Below are 22,389 nucleotides of genomic sequence, written 5' to 3' on the forward strand. Positions count from 1 at the left end.
AACAAAAAAAAATGAAATGGAAAAAATGGAACAAACACTGCTTTTTCTATGAAACAGTTATTGCCATTTTAACATGCTGAAGTCTTGCTTTTCTGCTGTCATTGCTCTTGTTTCGGTTGGGAGGATTGGGTGTGGTTCATTGTATTTTGTCCCCATGAAAACATAAGTCTAAACTCCCAAATGGCAGGGATTTCAGGTCAAGTACAACAATCATGGATATCTGTGAGAAGCACTGAGACATTCAAGTTACTGTTCCTTTCCTAATGGCATTTGACTGTATTGTTAGACTAAAAGGTCATTGTAACCAGTGCATTATCAAACAATAATACGCCAATATCTGTCCAAAAACTGAAATTTTAAAAATATAAAACAAAACAATAGATTTGAAAGTATTTATAATACACATTATGTCAAAGCCAACATACTCCAGTCAACATTACAGAAAAACAGTAGAACATGCAATGTTATATTTGGTATACTTAATTTCAATAGTAAAGTGATAATAACCGGGCGCAAATAGCCTCAGCTACATTAGATACATGGCTAGTTGTCTCTATATTAACTGCCACATTTTTGGACACATCAAAGGATGAGGATGCACAATAACTGTGGACTAGCATGAGGTATGCTTTGGCGAACTACTCAGTGCAAACCCTCATAGAAACGCTTGAAATGTGTATTCATCTTTATGTCAAAAAATAAGACCTACTTTCAGGACCTACATCAAACAAAACGTAATATTGATGCGTTACTGTATATACTTTTTAAAAAGTATTTCTCTATATGATAGAAATAGTCATTATTGTTGCAGTATATGTTGCTTGTATGATTACAAACCAACTATATACTGTTCAGTTTCTCTATGGCAAACTGTATTTAGCTTCAGAAATGGCCTGCCATATTAGCTTTTATGTTGTCAACTTTCTCCAATAAATGTTGAGCTACCACAGTTATACTGCTGGAATTTGGATAGAAATGTATGACACCAATGAATGATGTGCTTTTCTTTTATGTTTTACAAGTATGTGTGTTTTCATAATGAGATATGGAAATTCATAATTTATGGATTTATTTAAATCATTTCCCTTAATGGTGTATATACTTGAATCCAATGTCCTTATATATAAAGACACATTTAATATGTCCATGTTTCTAAATAAGTCTGTAATTTGTTGATAATTAACTTGTAGTATTCCATGGCAGCAGCACTTTGCACCATGCAAGTAAAGACCACTAGAAAACAATGTTTTTAAAAGGGTTTAATAAGGTCAAGTTTGTGCATTTATTGTACCTTTCCAATTATAAGATTGTTTTAGTTTGTCTTTGAGTTGGGTACATAGATGTATTTGGTTTCTAGAATGAAAGCTCATGGAGAGTGACCATGAGCTGAATGCCAAAATGAACTGAGGCAAACAAAACAGATAGGTCTCATGATGACATTGTCTACCGCTATCTGTCAAGTCAGTGTTCACAAAACAAACCTGTAATGTAAGTAATGCTCTCTGAAATCTCATCATCATTAAAAACCTCCACTGTATTCATACTGCTTTGGAACCATGACTGTAAGGTAGTTGTCCATCTAAGCAGTCACACTTCTTTGTAAAAAACAGACTTGCTGTATGTTAGCCTTAGTGCTATACTGAGAATATATCTGTGTCATCTCTGTATTTTCAATTACCCATAAAACAATGAACGCTAGGCCTACTGTACATCCTGCCTCTGGACGATAGTTTATTAACAAAACAATCTGATTAAGAAATGAATAATCTGTCTGTTCACTCCAATAAAGGGGTAAGCATTATAATTTGATGGGAAGTGTTTTTACGTGTCAGAATGGGAAGGCATGTGGACTATAGTACAGTACTGTATCTGTCTGCCTGTCAAAGCTAACGCACTGGGGAAAGCAGTGGGCCGGTCTTGCAGTGATTGACAGTCTCCTCAGCCAGTGAGCCATCAGACGTTTAGCTGAAGTCTTTCCCAAGAGGAGGGGTCTCACCTGACTGCACTGTACCCAGCCTATGCCTATGCATACAGCCCCTGATCCCTTATGACTGATACCTGGGGAACTGAAGGGGACTGATATGTCTACCTAGATTCTTACTAATAATAAACATTGCATCCCATTCGCTGTATAAAATTGGCTTGTGTGTGTGCTCACCCTGTTGAGTTACTTTGGCTTGTTTGAAGCCATTGAAAGAGATACATGCGGCATGAATTACCAGTCATTTACGTTGGCCACTAGTTTATCCATCCCACCAAGCTATGGTTACATGTGTAACCCACCATCTTATGATTTATCTCACCTGTATATACAATGTTTTTAGAATATATTTAAGTTGAGTCTATCCCTAAGTTCACTTTGTTGATTATACCACTGTAGGACACAGAGGAATGTCACATTTGTACTTCCCTTTGTCACAATAATGAATTCCTAGACCATTATACAATCATTACACAGCAATGTCCCGTTTTCTATTTCCTTTGATTTATGGTAAAGTTATTGCAAATTATTTCTAAAAATGGTATGTAAAGGTATACAAGAAAGATTTTCGACACAAAATAAAGTTCAGTGTTCTGTATTTGAATGTGGATTGAGATGTCAATGAGTGATCTTTTTGGCGAACGCTTAAAACACAGTATCTTCTGGTACAATTGTGTTTATCACCATGTAACATGCAAATAAAATAATATACGTATTGTTAATTCTCATTGGGAGATTTGTGTCCTATACTATATATTTCTGGAGTGTTTGACAAACTATAAATCTGTTTTGGACAATTTCTAGCCAGTTAACTCTGGACATTGGAAATGACACTGACAAAGCTATCTGAACAGTGTGATCCCTGGAAGGAGAACTCTTGCCAGTAGGTAAAGTCATTTGCATTGTCTGACTGAAATGATAGCCTTTATAGAAAGAAAGGGCCATTGCTATGGACGCTGATGAACTCCTGAAATGGATGGAGTCAATTCATTTGCTATGAGCCTTGTAGCGTTTTTATCTAACCTTTAAACCAGGAGGCCCCATTGAGATAAAGAATCAAGGGAAAGACATTCTCTGGCATCAGATGACTCAGTAGGGGGGAGGGGGTAAGTACGGTGGCCCTAAGGGGCAAAGGAGCTTTAAAATGTAGTGCTAGGTTGGGGTCAATTCCAACTGAATTTGAAATTCCAATTTAATTATTGAATTAACTCATGAAGTGGAGAATTTACGTTGGATTAAATTCTAATTTGAAAAATCTTCAAATTTTGGAATTGAATTGGAATTACATTGTTTGGACTTTTTTAATATGAATTGTAAAAACATTTGATCTTTGGAATTGTATTGAATTAGAATTCAATAGTTGTATATGTAAACGTTAATGGTGTTTTTTACATTGTACATACTATTTAAAAAAAAAATTATCATTTCAACCTGTATTCCAGTATAGCTAGGCTGTCTGAACATTGATATAATCAGCCTGAAAGCCAGAGGGAACTGGAATCTTTGGAATTTTGGGGGATAATATTTTTGGGGAATTTACCTAACATTCTAATTCAGAGGAATTTAATTATCTCTGAATTCAAAGACTGACCTAGAATTTGAATGAAATTAAATTGGAATTTACAGGGCAAGATAATTTAATTATAATTGAATTTGTGGAATTGACCATAACAATGGACAGCACATGCACCAGTCCAGCCTTAGCAGTTCATGAGAAATATATCTGGTGATTATGAAACACTAGCTGATCCTCCAACACAGACCTGACCAACTGGAAGTGTTTGTGCCAAATACTGGGAGTATGGAAGAATGGGTGTATCTATAACGTATCTAGCTTTTTAAAAACTGTGAGCGAACCACCAGTATGTTTTTACTATCAAGTCATTTGGGCTCGATTCAATCCGTAGTGCTGAAGATCTGCGTTGTAGTTCGATTGACATTTAAAGGCAATGTTCCTGCATTAACGGAGACTGCATTCACTGTAACCGCGCCATATGTCGGCTCAATCGGAAATAACCTTTACATTTCAAGTGCGCTATAGCACTGAATCTCGGCAATACGGATTGAATCAAGACCCAAAAGTATAGCATTTGTTACTAATAAGCTAATAGCTGGGTATTGTTTCATGCCAGGGATTCGATTCAATATGTAGCGCTGAAGAGCTGCCATACAGCGCAATAGAAATGTAAAGCCAATGTTCCCAAGTTAGCAAACTGCATTCACGGTAAACGCTGCATTGGTCGGCTCAATCGGAAATTACCTTTAAATTTCAATCGTGCTATAGTGCTGAACTTCAGCGATACGGATTGAATCGAGCCCCAAGCCCTAAGCTGCATGTGCTACTACGCTCCACTAGATGTCTCTAGATTTCATTAATAATAATACTACTATACTCTAATTCAGGCTTAATGTGAAAGTGGCTTATCATTAGCCTTCATTAGCAAATATTTTGTTTGAAATATATTCCACAACTTAGGATGGTAATTGGCACATTGCTTTATTTTGAAAACAGACATTGAAACCATTATTTAATTTTTTTTTCACAATTTAACTCCTTAGATTCAAACTGGACATTGCACTCACTGGAACATAGGAAACGTTTTTTTGTTTTGTTTGTTTGATTTTCTTTTTAACATCAGTGCAAGAGTAATTCCAATTCATATCAAACTGTCATAACAACACCAAGGACATCAAAAAGAAGCCACGTTTTTTTTGTATTGTGACTGCGAAGGTCCTCTTAGTGGAAGAGTTCCCATGCAAGTTAGATGGTTCATGCTAATCATGTAATTTGGAAGGGGGATTTTAGTTGTGGGGCCAACAACATTTATGTCATAGTATTCATCGTTTTCCGTAAAGTTGTGAAAATCACCTCAGACTTCTTCATTTAATAAGTGAGGAAGGAGAAGGACCAATTATTCAAAGAACGTAAATCAAGCTTGATCAACTCAAGCAGAATATGAAAATGTCCTGTCCTGCTTTGTAGGGTTTTAAAACTCAGTTCAAAACGTGGATACATCCAACCATCGATTCAATCATGTAATATACAAAACATACCCAAATCATACCACTTATAGCTTGAACCAAAAAACGCATCTTGGAAACTCCCCCAACATAAGAAAATCATTGCCACACAAAAAATGACAAACAAATAAAAATGGACTGTCTTCACATTCAGAAGTAGAAGAGTCACCCTTTAAATTGACTTGTAATCATAGTAATTTGTTTCTCTATGTTAAACTTTCTCTTGTTCCTCCTTGGACTCCTCCTGGTCTGCCTCTGCTGGGGCCTCAGCTGGTTGGGATTCATCTGCAGCATCTGAAAGAAGAAATTGGGAGGAGAGAGCGAGAGCGAGAGAGAGAGAGAGAGAGAGAGAGAGAGAGAGAGAGAGAGAGAGAGAGAGAGAGAGAGAGAGAGAGAGAGAGAGAGAGAGAGAGAGAGAGAGAGAGAGAGAGAGAGGCAGAGAGAGGCAGAGAGAGAGAGAGAGAGAGAGAGAGACCGAGAGAGAGAGAGAGAGAGAGAGAGAGAGAGAGAGAGAGAGAGAGAGAGAGAGAGAGAGAGAGAGAGCGAGAGAGAGAGAGAGCATTTTGCGTGTGAAAATATTCAGTTTTTCAGTAACAAAATGTGTATTTGTAAGATCAGGCCTACATATGTAAGTAATGTAAGCGGTGAGGTGGAGACCGGTTTATTCTCAGTGGACTGTGTGACATACAGTAATAAAAAGGCTACTTAGACCCCTCTCTACAGAGACCCATTATAAAGAGCTGTCTGTATATGCCTGTGGCTGTCACATTGTTATACTTCACTTATTACTTAACATGCTTACAAAAAGGCCTATGACTTTTTTTGGGCAGAGACATACAGTGGGGGAAAAAAGTATTTAGTCAGCCACCAATTGTGCAAGTTCTCCCACTTAAAAAGATGAGAGAGGCCTGTAATTTTCATCATAGGTACACGTCAACTATGACAGACAAATTGAGGAGAAAAAATCCAGAAAGTCACATTGTACGATTTTTAATGAATTTATTTGCAAATTATGGTGGAAAATAAGTATTTGGTCACCTACAAACAAGCAAGATTTCTGGCTCTCACAGACCTGTAACTTCTTCTTTAAGAGGCTCCTCTGTCCTCCACTCGTTACCTGTATTAATGGCACCTGTTTGAACTTGTTATCAGTATAAAAGACACCTGTCCACAACCTCAAACAGTCACACTCCAAACTCCACTATGGCCAAGACCAAGGAGCTGTCAAAGGACACCAGAAACAAAATAGTAGACCTGCACCAGGCTGGGAAGACTTAATCTGCAATAGGTAAGCAGCTTGGTTTGAAGAAATCAACTGTGGGAGCGAGAAATGGAGGATGGAAGACATACAAGACCACTGATAATCTCCCTCGATCTGGGGCTCCACGCAAGATCTCACCCCGTGGGGTCAAAATGATCACAAGAACGGTGAGCAAAAATCCCAGAACCACACGGGGGGACCTAGTGAATGACCTGCAGAGAGCTGGGACCAAAGTAACAAAGCCTACCATCAGTAACACACTACGCCGCCAGGGACTCAAATACTGCAGTGCCAGACGTGTCCCCCTGCTTAAGCCAGTACATGTCCAGGCCCGTCTGAAGTTTGCTAGAGTGCATTTGGATGATCCAGAAGAGGATTGGGAGAATATCATATGGTCAGATGAAACCAAAATATAACTTTTTGGTAAAAACTCAACTCGTCGTGTTTGGAGGACAAAGAATGCTGAGTTGCATCCAAAGAACACCATACCTACTGTGAAGCATGGGGGTGGAAACATCATGCTTTGGGGCTGTTTTTCTGCAAAGGGACCAGGACGACTGATCCGTGTAAAGGAAAGAATGAATGGGGCCATGTATCGTGAGATTTTGAGTGAAAACCTCCTTCCATCAGCAAGGGCATTGAAGATGAAACGTGGCTGGGTCTTTCAGCATGACAATGATCCCAAACACACCGCCCGGGCAACGAAGGAGTGGCTTCGTAAGAAGCATTTCAAGGTCCTGGAGTGGCCTAGCCAGTCTCCAGATCTCAACCCCATAGAAAATCTTTGGAGGGAGTTGAAAGTCTGTGTTGCCCAGCGACAGCCCCAAAACATCACTGCTCTAGAGGAGATCTGCATGGAGGAATGGGCCAAAATACCAGCAACAGTGTGTGAAAACCTTGTGAAGACTTACAGAAAACGTTTGACCTGTGTCATTGCCAACAAAGGGTATATAACAAAGTATTGAGAAACTTTCCACCATAATTTGCAAATAAATTCATAAAAAATCCTACAATGTGATTTTCTGGATTTTTTCTCATTTTGTCTGTCATAGTTGACGTGTACCTATGATGAAAATTACAGGCCTCTCTCATCTTTTTAAGTGGGAGAACTTGCACAATTGTTGGCTGACTAAATACTTTTTTTCCCCACTGTATATAGCAACAGTTCATTCCTCTCAGAACCTGCTAGGTGGGATTCTCGAGTCCAAGACTAAATCTTAAGAAATCTACTTTTTGGTACAGCTGGCCTACATTTATACCTACGATTTATTTGAGCAATTGTACTATTTTATTGCAATTGTACTATAAAGTCAAATTTTAACCCTGTGAGACCTAAGCATAGATCCAAATCAGATTTGTTTTTACCCTTCAGAAATACTTGGAATAGGCCTCTGATTATGAAAATAATCTGTTTTTGGAATTTCAAGTTTGAATAAAGACATTCTGAAAACATTGCAAAAATGCAACACTGGGCTTCAATGGTAGCAAAAATGTGTGGTAAGAAAACTGAAATTATATTAAAATCACATCAAAATGGATCAAACATTTACATGTGATTTAAAATATTGTCTAATGGTATATACATTTGAAATGAAGTCATATTTTGTCTGAAATAGGCAAATTGATCGACTTGACCAATTCAAACAGAATAAAAAAAAATATATATATTTTTTTATATGTATGGATAACATATTTGGTTGTCCTTTCTGGGTTATTTTGGAGAGATAATCTATCTTACTTCTTTATCATAAAATGGCAGTATTCTTTTAATATATATATATATATATATATATATATATATATATATATATATATTGATTTTTGTTCTTTTGATGTGTAGAAGGGATCAAAGTTACTCTCGAAGTATTTGGTTATCCATATTATTTGCAGAATTTGGAAGGGAAACAATGTTTTACTTGTCTATCAGTATATGAATGTCTCAGTTTGGCAACCCTTCAAGCCTAATGTTGCATTTTTGCATCACTTACAAAACTACCTCTAGCTCGAAATATTTTTTTCTTGATATGTTTTTTTCTACATAATCACTACATCTTAGAGAAGACAGGAAAAATATTTCAAGTCATGTACTTGCATGGATGGCCTACAACATATGCTTGTGTAGGGGACCAGTGTGGTCTCAGACGAGTGGACAGTTTTCTAATGTTTCGGAGGCTACTGATGCCACAATAGTCATACCAACACACAACAAATACTACTAAGAGATGCAGTACATCTGGGTCTAAGGATATGCACTTTGTAGTGTTTGGTATAATTGCTTTGTTTAGGACCTGTACAGGACGCAATTTAGAAAACTCATTTTTGCAACAATGGGTCTCACAGGGTTGTTTCCCATCAAAGCTATTGTCCACATTTCTTGGAGGTAATGATGTCATCATGACTGCATTGACTTTAATCATCAGCATGACATCATCTTTGCTGGTCATCCTCTGGGAATCAGAGATGGAGCTAGACTTGCGTGTATGTGACTCATGATAGATGACTCACACAGCACTTAGTATTCTACGGGCAATCAATGGGCAGGTTTCAGGTAAGGGAGTGGTAACCATGCAATCACTGTGAAAATATTGACATTTCAACCCATCCTAGAAGATGAGCTAATTTATTATTTATCCCGATTTCTCTCTCTGGGGATCAATAAAGTTGATTCAGTCATTCATTAACTCATCATGAAAGTCTCCATCAATAATATTTATGCGAAAGGTCTTCCAACAACACCGTCTTGTGTTTCATTGTGTATAGACCCTGGATATACCAGACAGATAATATAAACACCTCCACTGCTTCATATTGAATACAAAAATATGTAGTTTTTGTCATTATTGTTGAGCACCCCTCCTTTTCTTTGTTTGCTGAAGCTCGAAGGCCCACCTGAACTCCACTCAAATATTGAATTCCATTTGGACTATATCCTGTACATTGGTCTTTATGACCTACATTTTTGCAGTGCTTCATATGATGGTTAGCCATTCCAGGTCATGCATGTCTTCACGGTCTGCTGGTTTCCAACTTAATTGACCAGTTTAAGTAATTTATCATTCACCAGTTTAAGTAATTTATCATTCGGTAAGTCTGAAAACCATGGCCAGGTATCCCGGGTCTACACCAGTAGCCAAGTATGTGTAACTATGACAACCTGCAGACAGTGCAGCCCCTATGACCTAGTTTCTCCCAGTCCTGTCTAAGCTTCTGTCCCAAATGGCATCTTGTACCCTATAAAGTGCACTACCTTTGACCAGGGCCCATAGGTCTCTGGTCAAAAGCAGTGCACTACGTAGGGAATAGGGTGCCATTTAGGACCTCGCCATTGATCCTCCTGTAGAGGATTCTGCACATATTCCATTAGGTAGGCTACATCATAGAGCTGTCTCATGGGAGTTCCTGGACTGGAACAAGATAACCTACTGAGCATTTGCCCTTTTCTCTCATACTTTTTAGTCTAAGCTAATAGAACCAATCAAAGATGTAAAGAGATTATGAGTAACAGCTTGACGTTATGCCATTTTGTAAATTTGGCTCACAGACAATTTTATTATTAATAATGAATGTATTATTCAAGCTATTGTGTAGCCTTTTTGGCTTGTGTTGTTTGTGTAGCCTTTTTCTAAGCTCATCTACATGGATGGGCATCTCAGAGGCTGAGTTACAATAAGGCCTACCTTTTTTGTCTTGTGTTTGGTGAGGCTCCTCCTTATCAGCCGTCTCACTGACAGTAGCAGCAGGCACGTCGGCTTGTTTGGACTCCTCCTGGGCAGCACCACCCTCCACACTCTTTTCAGCACAATCAGTGGAGGGGTTTTGAGCAGAAACCGGAGCCTCATTGCTGTCCACCTCTTTGGGCTTCTCCTTGGTGTCGCTGGGCTCTGCCTTGGCCTCCTCTTTGGGAGGCTCTGAAGGCGCCGCAGTGGGAGAGGCTGCTGCTGCCACAGGCGAGGTGGCGACAGGGGCAGGAGAGTTTGCTGGCTTTTCTGAGGTGGGGCTTTTGGCTTGGCTCGTCTCCTCCTCTTTAATCTCAGTGGGGGCTTTTTCCTCGGCACCCTGCTCAGTCGCAGGGGGGACGTCCTCCTTCTTCTCCTCCTCTCCGTCTGCCGCCTCCTTCGCCTCCTCCTCTGGGACAGCTGGACTGGCCTCCTCATCCTCCTCTCCATCTTTCATTTTTTTCCGGAGTATGTGTCCACGGAAGCTGGCCTGGATTTTGGTGGCCGCCTTGTGGGCTTTGTCCTCTGGTTTCTTCTCATCCTGCTTGATTTCCTGGTCAGCCTCTTCATTCTTCTCAACCTTGGGAAAGAGACAGGATGTCAAGAAGTGATGAGCATATTAGAGGACAACAAACCACCAAGGGCTTACTATTTACATTTTGTGTCTGCCCTAAAATGAAGCAATATTATTGTTATCTAACTAACAAGACTTTCAATTGCCTCTTCAAAGAACCAAACAGGTACCCTTCTGTTGCCTCCCATCCTTATGGCTGAATGGGAAAGGTCTCCAATGAAGTGGTATCAGAGGACCATACTCAATGGGCCTGCCAAATAATGAGTGACAGTAACTATTTTGTGAAGCCCTTTTCTATCAACATCCAACCAATAGCTTCTCTTATTGTGGCAGATGAACAGATAGCATTCCACTGTGGTGAATGGCATTGGATGTTATTCACATACAATCCCAATGGTTCTGAATAAGAACGCTTCCAAAAGGCATCTCCAATAACACATCCCACCAACATACCCACCACCCACAATAGAAACTAGGTTATAAGTAGAATGAAGGGAAATTAAGGTAGAATAAAGGTGGATAGCTCAAGGCAGAAGAAGGTACAGTCCGAGCAGGCGGTGAGAGTGGGATGTGGATCTGAGCAGGGTTGTTCAGGTTTGGGGTGTAAGAAGTTAGTGGCCATGGCTGGAGCAGAGTTTAGGAAAATATTAGGAATATGAGTGGGATAGGTTTTGGAGCCTGTACAGAGCGCCAAGCTGTTACCTTTGATATCGGGATCCATAGTTGGAGTGGTCCATCAAATAGAGGGCAGTGTTATGGTTCTTATAAATCTAATGAAAAAGAAATGAAGTGAAATAAGGAAAAATAAACAATGATGTTGAAATTGACAAAGCAAAAAATGATCAATATATTCAAAATGAATAAATAAATAAACAGATTGTATTGATTTGAATTATGCATTTATCTCACACAGACAAATTATGTTAATCTGAAAATAATAGTGAACCAATGTAAAGCAAACATAACAGGCAGTGTGGCCTAAACCAAATCAAAGAGACTGTGATTCTAAATCCATTATGTAGCTAAGAGTGTTACATGCTCTGTCTTTCACTATATTACCCAATGTGATGTTTTCATGAGGGGTTCTTGCTTCTTGTTACAAATATGTTACAATTTTGGTCTCGTTGCATAATAAACCAAAGAGTGCTGCATGTGGACCAGTTACGTTTTGATGATTAATCTAATGTTCCACTTAGTATTTGTTTTGATATGTTTTTAGATACTGTAATCGGTTACTATCATTATGTTGAACGCCACCTTCAATAACATAGTCATAATAACATCAATTATGCTATTATTACTATGTTATTCAAAATGGCGTGCATCGTTGTTTAATTACTAGATTACTGAAAGCTGCTTTGTGGATCCATCTTTGGTTGCTACCTCGTCAAGATGCAGAGCCATCCTCCCGTCGAACGATCAAATGTTACCTTGACAACCAGAGTGCTACATGTAACTCATCACTCAGTGCCCTGTCTGCTCTTTTAGGCCAGTGATTCCCAACCAGGGGTACTAGGACCCGTGGGGGTACTTGGACTATCCACAGAGGGTACTTGAGAAGACTCATGAGACCATAGGCTTACTGTTAAAATGCACATGAGTGGGTACTTCAGGTGTACTCAGGGTAGAGCAAAATTCTGTTGGTGGTACAGTAACCAAAAAAGGTTGAAAACTACTGGTTTAGGCTATGAAAGACTATATGTCACTATGATTGACATTACACCTGACCCCTTGGGGAAGCAGCCAATAGGAAACCATAAATCAGGTTACTAATCAGGGTAGCAGGGAGGGGCTGGCTCTTACATCGGTCAGGGCGTTTGTTCAGGGTCAGTGTGTCAGTGTGTGTGTGTGTGTGTGTGTGTGTGTATGTGTGTGTGTGTGTGGCACATTTAGGAGGAGAAAGATGTCTTAATCACCTGCTACCAATAAATATATAATGTTTTTAAAGCCATGACAATGTATTATTTTGGAATAATTTAGTGAACTGATGTGCTAATGGAGTAGTGAGATTTGATAGACTGTTAGAGTAGGAGGTGAATATAGTGTGTCTGGCACACCCTCACAGCCGTAATGGTATATTTAATATGCATGATCTCATAGGTGCTCACAGTTGCCAAATTTTGGTCTAAGCACTTACTCAAAAAGAATTACTTACTGGAGTTGTGAGTCACCGTAAGAATGACTTATGGCAATTGAGAAGGGCGACAGGTAGCATAGAGGTTAAGAGCGTTTCTTTTTTGTTTCTTTTTTTTAACCTTTATTTAACTAGGCAAGTCAGTTAAGAACAAATTCTTATTTACAATGACGGCCTACAGCGTTGGGCCAGTAACCGAAAGGTTGCTGGTTTGAATCCCTGAGCTGACTAGGTGAACAATCTGTCAATGTGCCCTTGAGCAAGACGCTTGACCCTAGTTGCTCTGGATAAGAGCAGCTCCTAAAAATGACAACCATTTTGAATTCCCAGAACAATCTAAGATACCCAAAATATTTTTGGGGTCCCATGTGGCTCAGTTGGTAGAGCATGGTGCTTGCAACACCAGGGTTGTGGGTTCAATTTTCACAGTGGACCAGTATGGAAAATTCATGCACTCACTACTGTAAGTCGCTCTGCTAAACTTAAATTGTAAACTGTTTTGGGAATATGAGAGATGACATCATTTTGGTATTAAGGGAAGATATTTCATTGTCCATTTGGGGATTTTAGGTGGGTTTTTTGTTTGTTCGGTCGGGTAAATGTATTGAGAATAGGAGAATAGAACTCATTACATTGACTTTACAACAATTTTACCACAATCAATGTTAACCAATTGATATTGTCCGTTCAACCCACAAAACAGTGAATTTGTAAAGTCTACCTGCCATGTTAGACGGCGGCTTCCCAGACTCATGATTCAGACCTAATATGAATGGTAGAATGTCCAAGGCAATATATTTGCATGTTAATGTCCGTCGTTAACCAATGTACAGAACATCATTTTGAGAGCCATATCAAACTGATGTAATCTGACATTAGGAAATGTCTTACAACCAGATGTCTGGGGAGAGTTATATATAGACAGTTACAATGTTATTTTCCTACAAGCCTATATCCCTTTTAAACCTTAATCATTGAAGATCTAAAAATAATTGAATAATCAATTGATGTTAAAAATAATTGGCATGTCAATTGACATCCAGACTCCTGAGACAGCTTCAGACAACTGTATTTAAACAACAGTCTGATTCCTTTATGTCACTCAGTGCATGATCTTTCCATTCATAAAATGAACATATCTCAAAACTGTCTCCCAAGAACACTAGTTGCATTTGCCCTTTTAGATAGCTGATTGCCTGTAGATGATACATCACCAATAAAAGCCAGGCTACAGTATCTGAAAGACAACTGTATATCTCGGGCCCCAGCCACTGTCCTTGGGTGGGCAACCCCGTGTGAACCACACCCCACAGTGAGTTTATGGATGGATCTTTCAACGGTAGCCAGCCACCATCCCCCACATCAGACCGCTGTCTCAGTTTGGAAACCATTAGGGACTTTGCCACAGGAGGGAAAGGAGACCGCTGCTTGCACAAATGCACACAGCCGGTATGTATCCTCTTTCTATTCTTATTCACTCAAGCAGACGCTCCCTAGCTTCTCTACATAGGTGAACGCAGCATGCTGATGCAAGGACAGAAATACCTAGGTATGCAAATGAGGTAGGCTAATATTGCTATATTGCCCTTATTAAAAAGATAGCTTGGCTCTCACAGTGTAACATACACATGACCACTGAAACCAGACAGGGAGAAGGTAAAAAATAAGTCTGCCAAGAAATATATTGCGTCTGTCGCAGTGTGTCAAGTAAATGTATATCCTTGAATGAATCCCATATTGATTTAAATATGTCTGGTTTTCTAGTGGATGGGAATGAGAAAGACTAGAGAGCAAGCAGGCAGTGTTGCAGTCTGCAGCTGAATCTCCCCCATTCCCCCTGAGCTGCTACTACCCACTCGCACAGCACCACACCCTTTCATCCAGCTGTCTCCTCTCCTATCCCTCCTCCTGCAGGAGAGAGAGGGGGGGGGGGGGTTCAGGTGGAGGAGAATAGATTCACCTATCCGCACAGCCCCATGCCTCTCAGACACACGCCTTATTCCCAGGACGGTGAATTGATTAGCAGCGTTGTACATGTTTTCGATGGCCCCAAGAATGATGTTTGCAACCAGATAATATCCAGCCATAATAGCCACCCTCATTTAATTACATTAGTCTGCTCTCTCTCGTTTGAACAAAGGCTCCACATTCACAGCTGGTCTGACAGCGAGGGCTGGTGGCTCCGTTGAAAAAGCCGGTTGCTGCTACTGAGGCTGCTACATGGGTGTGTAGCTCTCTGTGCTTTTAACAGCATGCTGAGAGCAATCTCTCTTGTTGCACCATTTACATGCTTTCTGTTCATCCTTCTAAATACCGAGACTTCATTCATTCATTCATTATCCATTCCTCAAAAGCAGAAAGCAGAGTCTAAGGGCTGGATGCTGCATGGGAGGCGGTTTTCCCTGTGGTGAGCGTAGTGTACGATTCAGATCGCAGCATTGTGTGGAGATAGGGTTTAATGCAGTATTAAAGTGAGAGAGAGAGTAAGAGGGATGCTTCACCCACTTCAGTGCAATGTGCAGTCTGGCTGAGCTAAAATGACTCATACATGCTGACATTTAAGCAGCAATCAGATGTTGATGGAATCCAGTGCTTTATGAAGCCGATAAAATCCCGATCACTCTAGATTGCTTCTGTAGATAGATAGCTCTGTGCTAATAAAAAAGCCCTTCTGATAGCTACTTACAGCAAGGTATTATCTCATACTGTACATCTCCAAGACCCACCCGTAGATTCACAACACCTTCCTTTTCTGAGAAAGGATCTCTCTGTCATGTATTCATCTGTTTTTTCACAACTATGCACCCATAAACATGTGTAGACACTTTTAACCCCAGAACCGTGCTAATCCCTTTAAGGTCCTAATTTATTCCTATTGTAGTCCCTGGAGACACCGTGGCCAGAGGACTTGAGTCTTAGTCAGTGGTTCCTTACCCCACCCTTTTTCCTCAGCAAACATGCCTCTCTATCCTCCTGTTTCTTAGAGATAACACCGAAATATACTTTTTTAGCAGCAATTAGTACATCAATTAAGAGCAGCCTTAAGGTAATAAGAAAGTATTGTGCTCAATGGAGACGGTATCCCCAGTCTTCATGTATCCCCTGATCACAGTACAAAGCAGTCAAGGCAATCACAGAAGGCATCAAACAGGTGCATCAAGTGTCTATCAATACATCTTTCAGTGTTTAAAGTAGTGGATCGATAATAGTATAAAAGACCTCAGCATCATGTTACAGGCTTATCTTACTGCTATTACAATGTGAGGTCTGGCAGCATTGTGGCTACTACACTCATTCAAACATAATTATATTAACAAGGCGTGTCCGTTTTTCATCCGAGACATCACTGAAGTCCCAGTGAGCCAAGAAGACAAGACAATGAGACAAGCATATCCTCAGATCAGTTACTGAAGTAATTAGTCCAAATGTTGACCAATTTAGACACATTTTGAAAATGACAGATGTGAATGAGAGAATCTGTAAAGAAAGCAGTTACCGGTTTTGTTCTTCTTATGCAGCACAGCATACTTGTAGTATCCTTTCTCTTTTCCCTTCGTTCCTTCCTTTTTGCCTTACACTTCTCTCTCACTCCCTCGCTCTCGCACACGCTCACTGGCTGTATCAACAGCTGAGTCGCCTAATGCTTTTACTCATCACAATTTGCACACACACTCACTGTCTGTCTGGTCGCGCCTCTCTCTGACTTGCTGGCTAACAATGACTACAAGCCCACCCTTTAAAACCCCTCCTTCCCTTCCCCTCCCTCTCTTCACGCTGACACCCCCTCCTTCTCTCTCTGTGATGAACCTATCCCTCTCTTCTCCCTCCCCCTCTCTCCTCCACAGGCAACCGGCATGCAGCCTTGCACCGGCGAGAGCTACAACCCCACCCTACACATGGCTCCTTCCCTGTATGAATGATTGAATACATCCAATCTGTCAACAGACAATTCCCATTCTTTTGCTTTTTCAATTCCCGTGTTACACTGGGGCGGTGGTCCTGTTGAATAGCGTTTCTATTAAAGAGGGTGTTGGTAAAGATCAATATATAAACCAAGCTCCAGTCTAAATTACCTACGCCAATTCCCTGTTCTGGCAGAGACACCTGCATGTTGCTGCCAATGAGGATGTGTGAAACTGAATGATAATGCTTACACACGTCAATTTATCTTCAGTGCTCTGTTCACATGGAAACACTACCAGCTCTCACAGTGCCGTGGCCATGGAGGAGAGGAGGAAGGCTGGGTGTGGCAGCAGCCAGGCTCCATTCCCTCCTCTCTGCCCAAATTTGCACAGAATCTTCTGTGATGACCAGGCACAGTGTACACTGTGGTGAGAGCCCCCACCCCCTCTTTGACCAGAGAGAGAGGGGGAGAGAGAGGAGGTGGAGAGAGGGGGGGAGCAGATTCCAGACACATGAAGACAGGATCCAGGGGTCTCTGCTCTGTCCTCACATGTGCTGCAGGGAAATCATTACAATATTCTACTGAGATGTCCATCCACCACTGTGGCCTGCATGCCAGCCAGCCAGCCACTCAAATCTATTATTGTTATTTGGACTGTATCAATCAATCAAATGTATTCATAAAGCCCTTTTTACATCAGCAGATGTCACAAAGTGCTTATACAGAAACTCAGCCTAAAATCCAAATAGCAATCAATGCAGAGGTAGAAGCATGGTGGCTAGGAAAAACTCCCTAGAAAGTCAGGAACCTAGGAAGAAACCTAGAGAGGAACCAGGCTCTGAGAGGTGGCCAGTCCTCTTCTGGCTCTGCCGGGTGGAGATCATAAGAGTACATGGTCATTAAGGCCAGATCGTTCTTCAAGATGTTCAAACTGTAATATTACGGTTACACTCAACAGCATAAACCAGTGGTCCTTCTAGATTTCTATGAATCACTGAATCCAACACAAATGTGTTGCCATGGTAGTTCAAACGGGGTAGAAATAACAATAATTTCACCGTTATTGTAAATAATTTAGGATGAAATGCCAAAATCAATTGGACTGAGAAAATGAATCTGACAAGCTATTTATTTTATAACAAAAATAAAATACTCTCATTACTAATTTATTGGACTGCTATTGGTTATTATACTGAACAAAAATATGAATGCAACATGCAACAATTTCAAATATTTTACTGAGTTACAGTTCATATAAGGAAATCAGTCAATTGAAATATATTCATTAGGCCCTAATCTATGGATTTTACATGACTAGGCAGGGGTGCAGCCATGGGTGGGCCTTGGAGGGAATAGGCCCACCCACTTGGCAGCCAGGCCCAGCCAATCAGAATGAGTTTTTTCCCACAAAAAGGCTTTATTACAGACAAAAATACTCCTCAGCACACCCCCACCGACGATCCCACAGGTGAATAAGCTGGATGTGGAGGTCCTGGGCTGGTGTGGTTACACGTGGTCTGCGGTTGTGAGGCCAGTTGGACATACAGCCAATTCTCAAAAAACGATGATGGAGGCAGCTTATGGTAGAGAAATGAACATTCAATTCTCTGGCAACAGCTGTGGTGGACATTCCTGCAGTCAGCATGCCAATTGCGCACTCCCTCAAAACATGAGACATCTGTGGCATTGTGTTGTGTGACAAAACTGCACATTTTAAAGTGGCCTTTTATGGTCCCCAGCACAAGGTGCACCTGTGTAATGATCATGCTGTTTAATCAGCTTCTTGATATGCCATACCTGTCAGGTGGCTGGATTATCTTGGCAAAGGAGAAATGCTCACTAACAGGGATGTAAACAAATTTGTGCACAACATTTTAGAAAAATACGCTTTTTGTGCGTATGGAACACTTCTGGGATCGTTTATTTCAGCTCATTAAACATGGGACCAACACTTTACATGTTGCGTTTATATTTTTGTTCAGTGTAGTTCACACCAGCAACATGGATAGGGATTTCAAACAACATGGGTGCCAGTTTTTAAGTTAGATTAGGTTTAAAGACCAACATTATTGAAAATGTACTGTAGTTCAACTTACATGGTAAATTGACTAACCATTTAACCAATGGACATATTTTACTAAGCAGAATTATAATATAATTTGCAAATACATATATTCCACAACAATCACTACACTGTACATCCAAATTCCAACATGTTAATCAAATCCAGTAAATTCATTCAACCTCAGAACGTGAGGTCATAATATATCCACTCCTGAATGTAGTTATATCAACTAGTTCAAAAGTAACACTAACTCTGAATGATATGTTTAAAATAATACTAAATGGACTCAATCAAGCAGATGTAGCCACAGGTAAAGACTGTCTATAATTCTAGACCGATAGTTCAACAAAAACTCTCATAATAACTGTACAAAAACAATTCTTCTAAATTTCAAAAGTTATAAAGCAGACAATAACTTAGTAATATATGCTTCTCCTTCATAATAAGAAAATCTATCCACAAATGTTTAGAGTATAGTGATAAACGTACGTGTGTGTCCGGCACTGGATCCACATTTATCCCAACAGCGGAATCAGCTGTGGACAAGCCATGAGAGAAGGGAGGAGTGTGTGTGAGAGACTGCCCCTTCCACAGAACCAAGTCCAGGAATCTTGGCATTTTTAACAAACAGTGTAAGTGAGAATTCTATTTAACCCCTCCCATTGGCAAGGCATGGAGGTGGACGCTGTTCTTACAGACCACCACCACCAGGGGTCTCTAGCACTGAGACTCGTGCCATGGTCTCTCCCTGAGCTGGAGACCTCTCTTTGTGGATGTAGTTATCCTCATAGTCGGAATCCTAGAAACAGGAAGTGGGGTAACAGATAAATATTTCATAGACATCTCATATTGTCAGACATAAACTACATTTAGAATATGAAATTGATCGGGCGAGACATGTGCCCCTAAGTAATTCATAAGCAAAGAAAATATGCCATACCAGCAAATATAGGTCGCAGCATGTCATGTTTTCTCCTTGCTGTGGATCTGCTTGAAGCCAGGCTCCTCTCTGTCAAAAAGATGGTAGAGTTCAAATTGGTCAAATCACAAAACAGTCAGCATAAGCAATTTGCTATATTGGCTCAAGGCCGTTTCTCAATTAATCTTTCCTCGATTTCTCGCTTCCTCTCTGCTCAGCTTCTTTTCAATCGTATTGGAGGAGAAGGTCCACTTTCCCGCCCCTCGGACCCTCTTTTCCAATTAATTTTGAGAAGGAGGCGAGGAGAGAGGACCCAAGGAATCAAGGAAAGATTCATTGAGAAAAAGCCATAGTGTCCATTCAGCAAGTCAGCGATGGGGGCTCCCTTTACCAGAAACCATATCACTTCTTTAAAGTCATATGTCCATACACTACCAGTCAAATGTTTGGACACACCTACTCATTCAAGGGTTTGTCTTTATTTTTACAATTTTCTACATTGTAGAATAATAGTGAACACATTAAAACTATGAAATACCACATATGGAATCATGTAGTAACCAAAAAAGTGTTAAACAAATACATTATTTGGATTTTTGGTTCCAACCGCCGTGTCTTTGTGAGACGCGGTGTGGGTGAACGGATGATCTCCGCATGTGTATTTCCCACCGTAAAGCATGGAGGTGGAGGTGTTATGGTGTGGTGGTGCTTTGCTGGTGACACTGTCTGTGATTTATTTAGAATTCAAGGCACACTTAACCAGCATGGCTACCACAGCATTCTGCAGCGATATGCCATCCCATCTGGTTTGGGCTTAGTGGGACTAACATTTGTTTTTCAACAGGAGAATGACCCAACACACCTCCAGGCTGTGTAAGGGCTATTTTACCAAGAAGGAGAATGATGGAGTGCTGCATCAGATGACCTGGCCTCCACAATAGAAAATAGTAAAAATAAAGAAAAACCCTTGAATGAGTAGGTGTGTCCAAACTTTTGACTGGTTCTGTATGTCTAGGAGGCCCTGAAGAACTGGTGCACTGAATGAGGAGTAAATCCACTCAATGGGGAGTGGTAACCTTGGGCCTGGCTCTTGTCCTTCGGAGGGCAGCACATGCGACCCAGCAGAGCCAGCGCAATGATTGCGGAAGGAAGCAGGATGAAGGCTAAAAGCACCGCCACGTCCAAGAAGCTAACCGCAAGCACTGTGGAGAGGCAAGGGTTCATCATAACCACATACATACTCAGTGTCAGCACAAAGTGGAGACGGTAAAGATTCCATGATCTCTTTTGGTACGAGATCCGCCTTGTACCTATGACCGCAGCACAGCCGTGCTAAAAAGGTTGTTTAGCACGACCCTCTCGTGTACAATTGCTTTAATAAACCCGTAAAATGAATCTGCATCCTGTCCTCAAAAACATCTAAAAGAGAGATTATTTTAGCTTTGTGAAAAATATGACTCAATCTGTAGTGCACACGTACCTAAATCTATAAGTATTTGAAAAGGCATCAATAAATATGTGACCGACCATTCCAGCATTGAACACGAGGTAGGTTTTACTGCCCAATGAGAAGTAAATCTCCCCAGTGCCACAATTCCCACACAGTCATGTTCTACACGTCATCATTCCTAAGGTCAATAGGGTGAACCCACAATCCACCTTTACTAACAAATCCTAAACTCCTGCCTCTCAATTAAGGGCCAAATCCTGACTTGAGACGCACACAAATGTTCTTACTGGTAAATGTGGTCAAAAGTCCCATTAACATCAATGCATGATTGACATGCACCCATCCAGAATTTGGCCCTAAATATCAATTTCTCTGAGGAATTGTCTCACCTTTGGGCGTCACGGTGAGGACAGTCTGTGAGGTGGGGAATCCGCGGACATCGGGGGGGGGGGGGGGGGGGTTCTGACGGAGCAGGTGTAGGTGTCGTTGTCGTTGAGGGAGGCGTTGAGGAGCTGGATGGAGGCCTCGCCCCGGGCTGCCCAGCCACTTCACGTGGCCGTTAAACGGTCCGTCCCGCGGAGGGAACGCCAGAGAGGAGAAGTGGAAGAACTGGGGAACAAAGAGAAGAGGAGAGATTGTGATGACTCTGGGCATAGGGTTAGGACAATGTTACTCAGACCTTGGCAACTACAGAGCCACTTTACAAGACACAGACAACAGAAATACTGCATCAGTCACACTAACCATTACCATGTTTCGAAAAGTATGGGGGTAGAAGGCTGGGACTGGTTTCGAATAGGGGTTTGAATAAAGTTGAAGCTAAAATAGGGTTTTACTCATCAGACAGTAATACCAATAGACAATAACGCCTTGATCACACCAACAGCGTCATTGCGCAAAATGCTACGCAGCATCATCTGTGCAACAAAAGTTCAACTTTCACCTTCTGCTACCATTTCTGTCAACCTGTTTATGCATACAGTTTGACGCATACATTCGATAAATCCAACGTATGCACCACACAGAACGCATTGCAACTGCCTCTGCAACGCAATGCTGCAAGGCAAACGCAGCGTTCCATTGGAAATGAATGTACTTCTGGTGTACCATAATGCAATGACGCTGTCGGTGTGATCGAAGCGTAAGAAGTGTTTAAGAGCCACGTTGAAGAAAACAAACTACACATAGGGAATGAACGCCACAGGAAAATATACACAAAGACGAACACACAGCAGGCCTGTTAACAATCAATGGTGCTTAACAGTTATATTGTTTTATAGCTCTGTATGGGCTGGGTTCTCCTGGAGGCACTTCAGTTCAGACAGCCATAGAGCTGAGAGAGCTGATACTGACAGCACATTAAA

The 22,389-nt window shown here is 40.9% G+C and overlaps 1 protein-coding gene and 1 pseudogene across 2 annotated transcripts; both read right to left on the reverse strand.

Annotated features, from left to right (window-relative positions):
- Positions 1–4,457: 4,457 nt before the first annotated feature.
- LOC311101272 (uncharacterized protein) lies at positions 4,458–16,388 on the reverse strand. Its single transcript, XM_084142403.1, has 3 exons — positions 16,184–16,388; positions 9,941–10,559; positions 4,458–5,296 (listed from the first exon to the last, which is right to left on the reverse strand). Exons 1-3 carry the CDS (start codon positions 16,211–16,213, stop codon positions 5,214–5,216), a joined length of 732 nt encoding a protein of 243 aa, XP_083998529.1. The 5' UTR covers positions 16,214–16,388; the 3' UTR covers positions 4,458–5,213.
- A 1,422-nt stretch (positions 16,389–17,810) lies between these two features.
- Positions 17,811–21,778, reverse strand: LOC311101517 (myelin protein zero-like protein 3; annotated as a pseudogene). Its single transcript has 5 exons — positions 21,770–21,778; positions 21,415–21,634; positions 20,652–20,777; positions 19,597–19,665; positions 17,811–19,455 (listed from the first exon to the last, which is right to left on the reverse strand). The product of its transcript is annotated as a myelin protein zero-like protein 3 (transcript).
- Positions 21,779–22,389: the final 611 nt, after the last annotated feature.

Source organism: Coregonus lavaretus (genome assembly GCF_964263955.1).
Source record: "Coregonus lavaretus genome assembly, chromosome: 26".
NCBI lineage: Eukaryota > Metazoa > Chordata > Actinopteri > Salmoniformes > Salmonidae > Coregonus > Coregonus lavaretus.

What these genes read in the sequence shown, in the direction of transcription:
- LOC311101272 (XM_084142403.1), bottom strand. Translation starts at nt 16,213, where the DNA reads ATGCTGTGCTGCATAAGAAGAACAAAACCG. An exon ending in GCATAAGAAGAACAAAACCG is followed by an intron (nt 10,560 to 16,183) that starts GTAACTGCTTTC and finishes CTCTTTCCCAAG; the next exon opens with GTTGAGAAGAATGAAGAGGC. An exon ending in CCAAACACAAGACAAAAAAG is followed by an intron (nt 5,297 to 9,940) that starts GTAGGCCTTATT and finishes TTCTTCTTTCAG; the next exon opens with ATGCTGCAGATGAATCCCAA.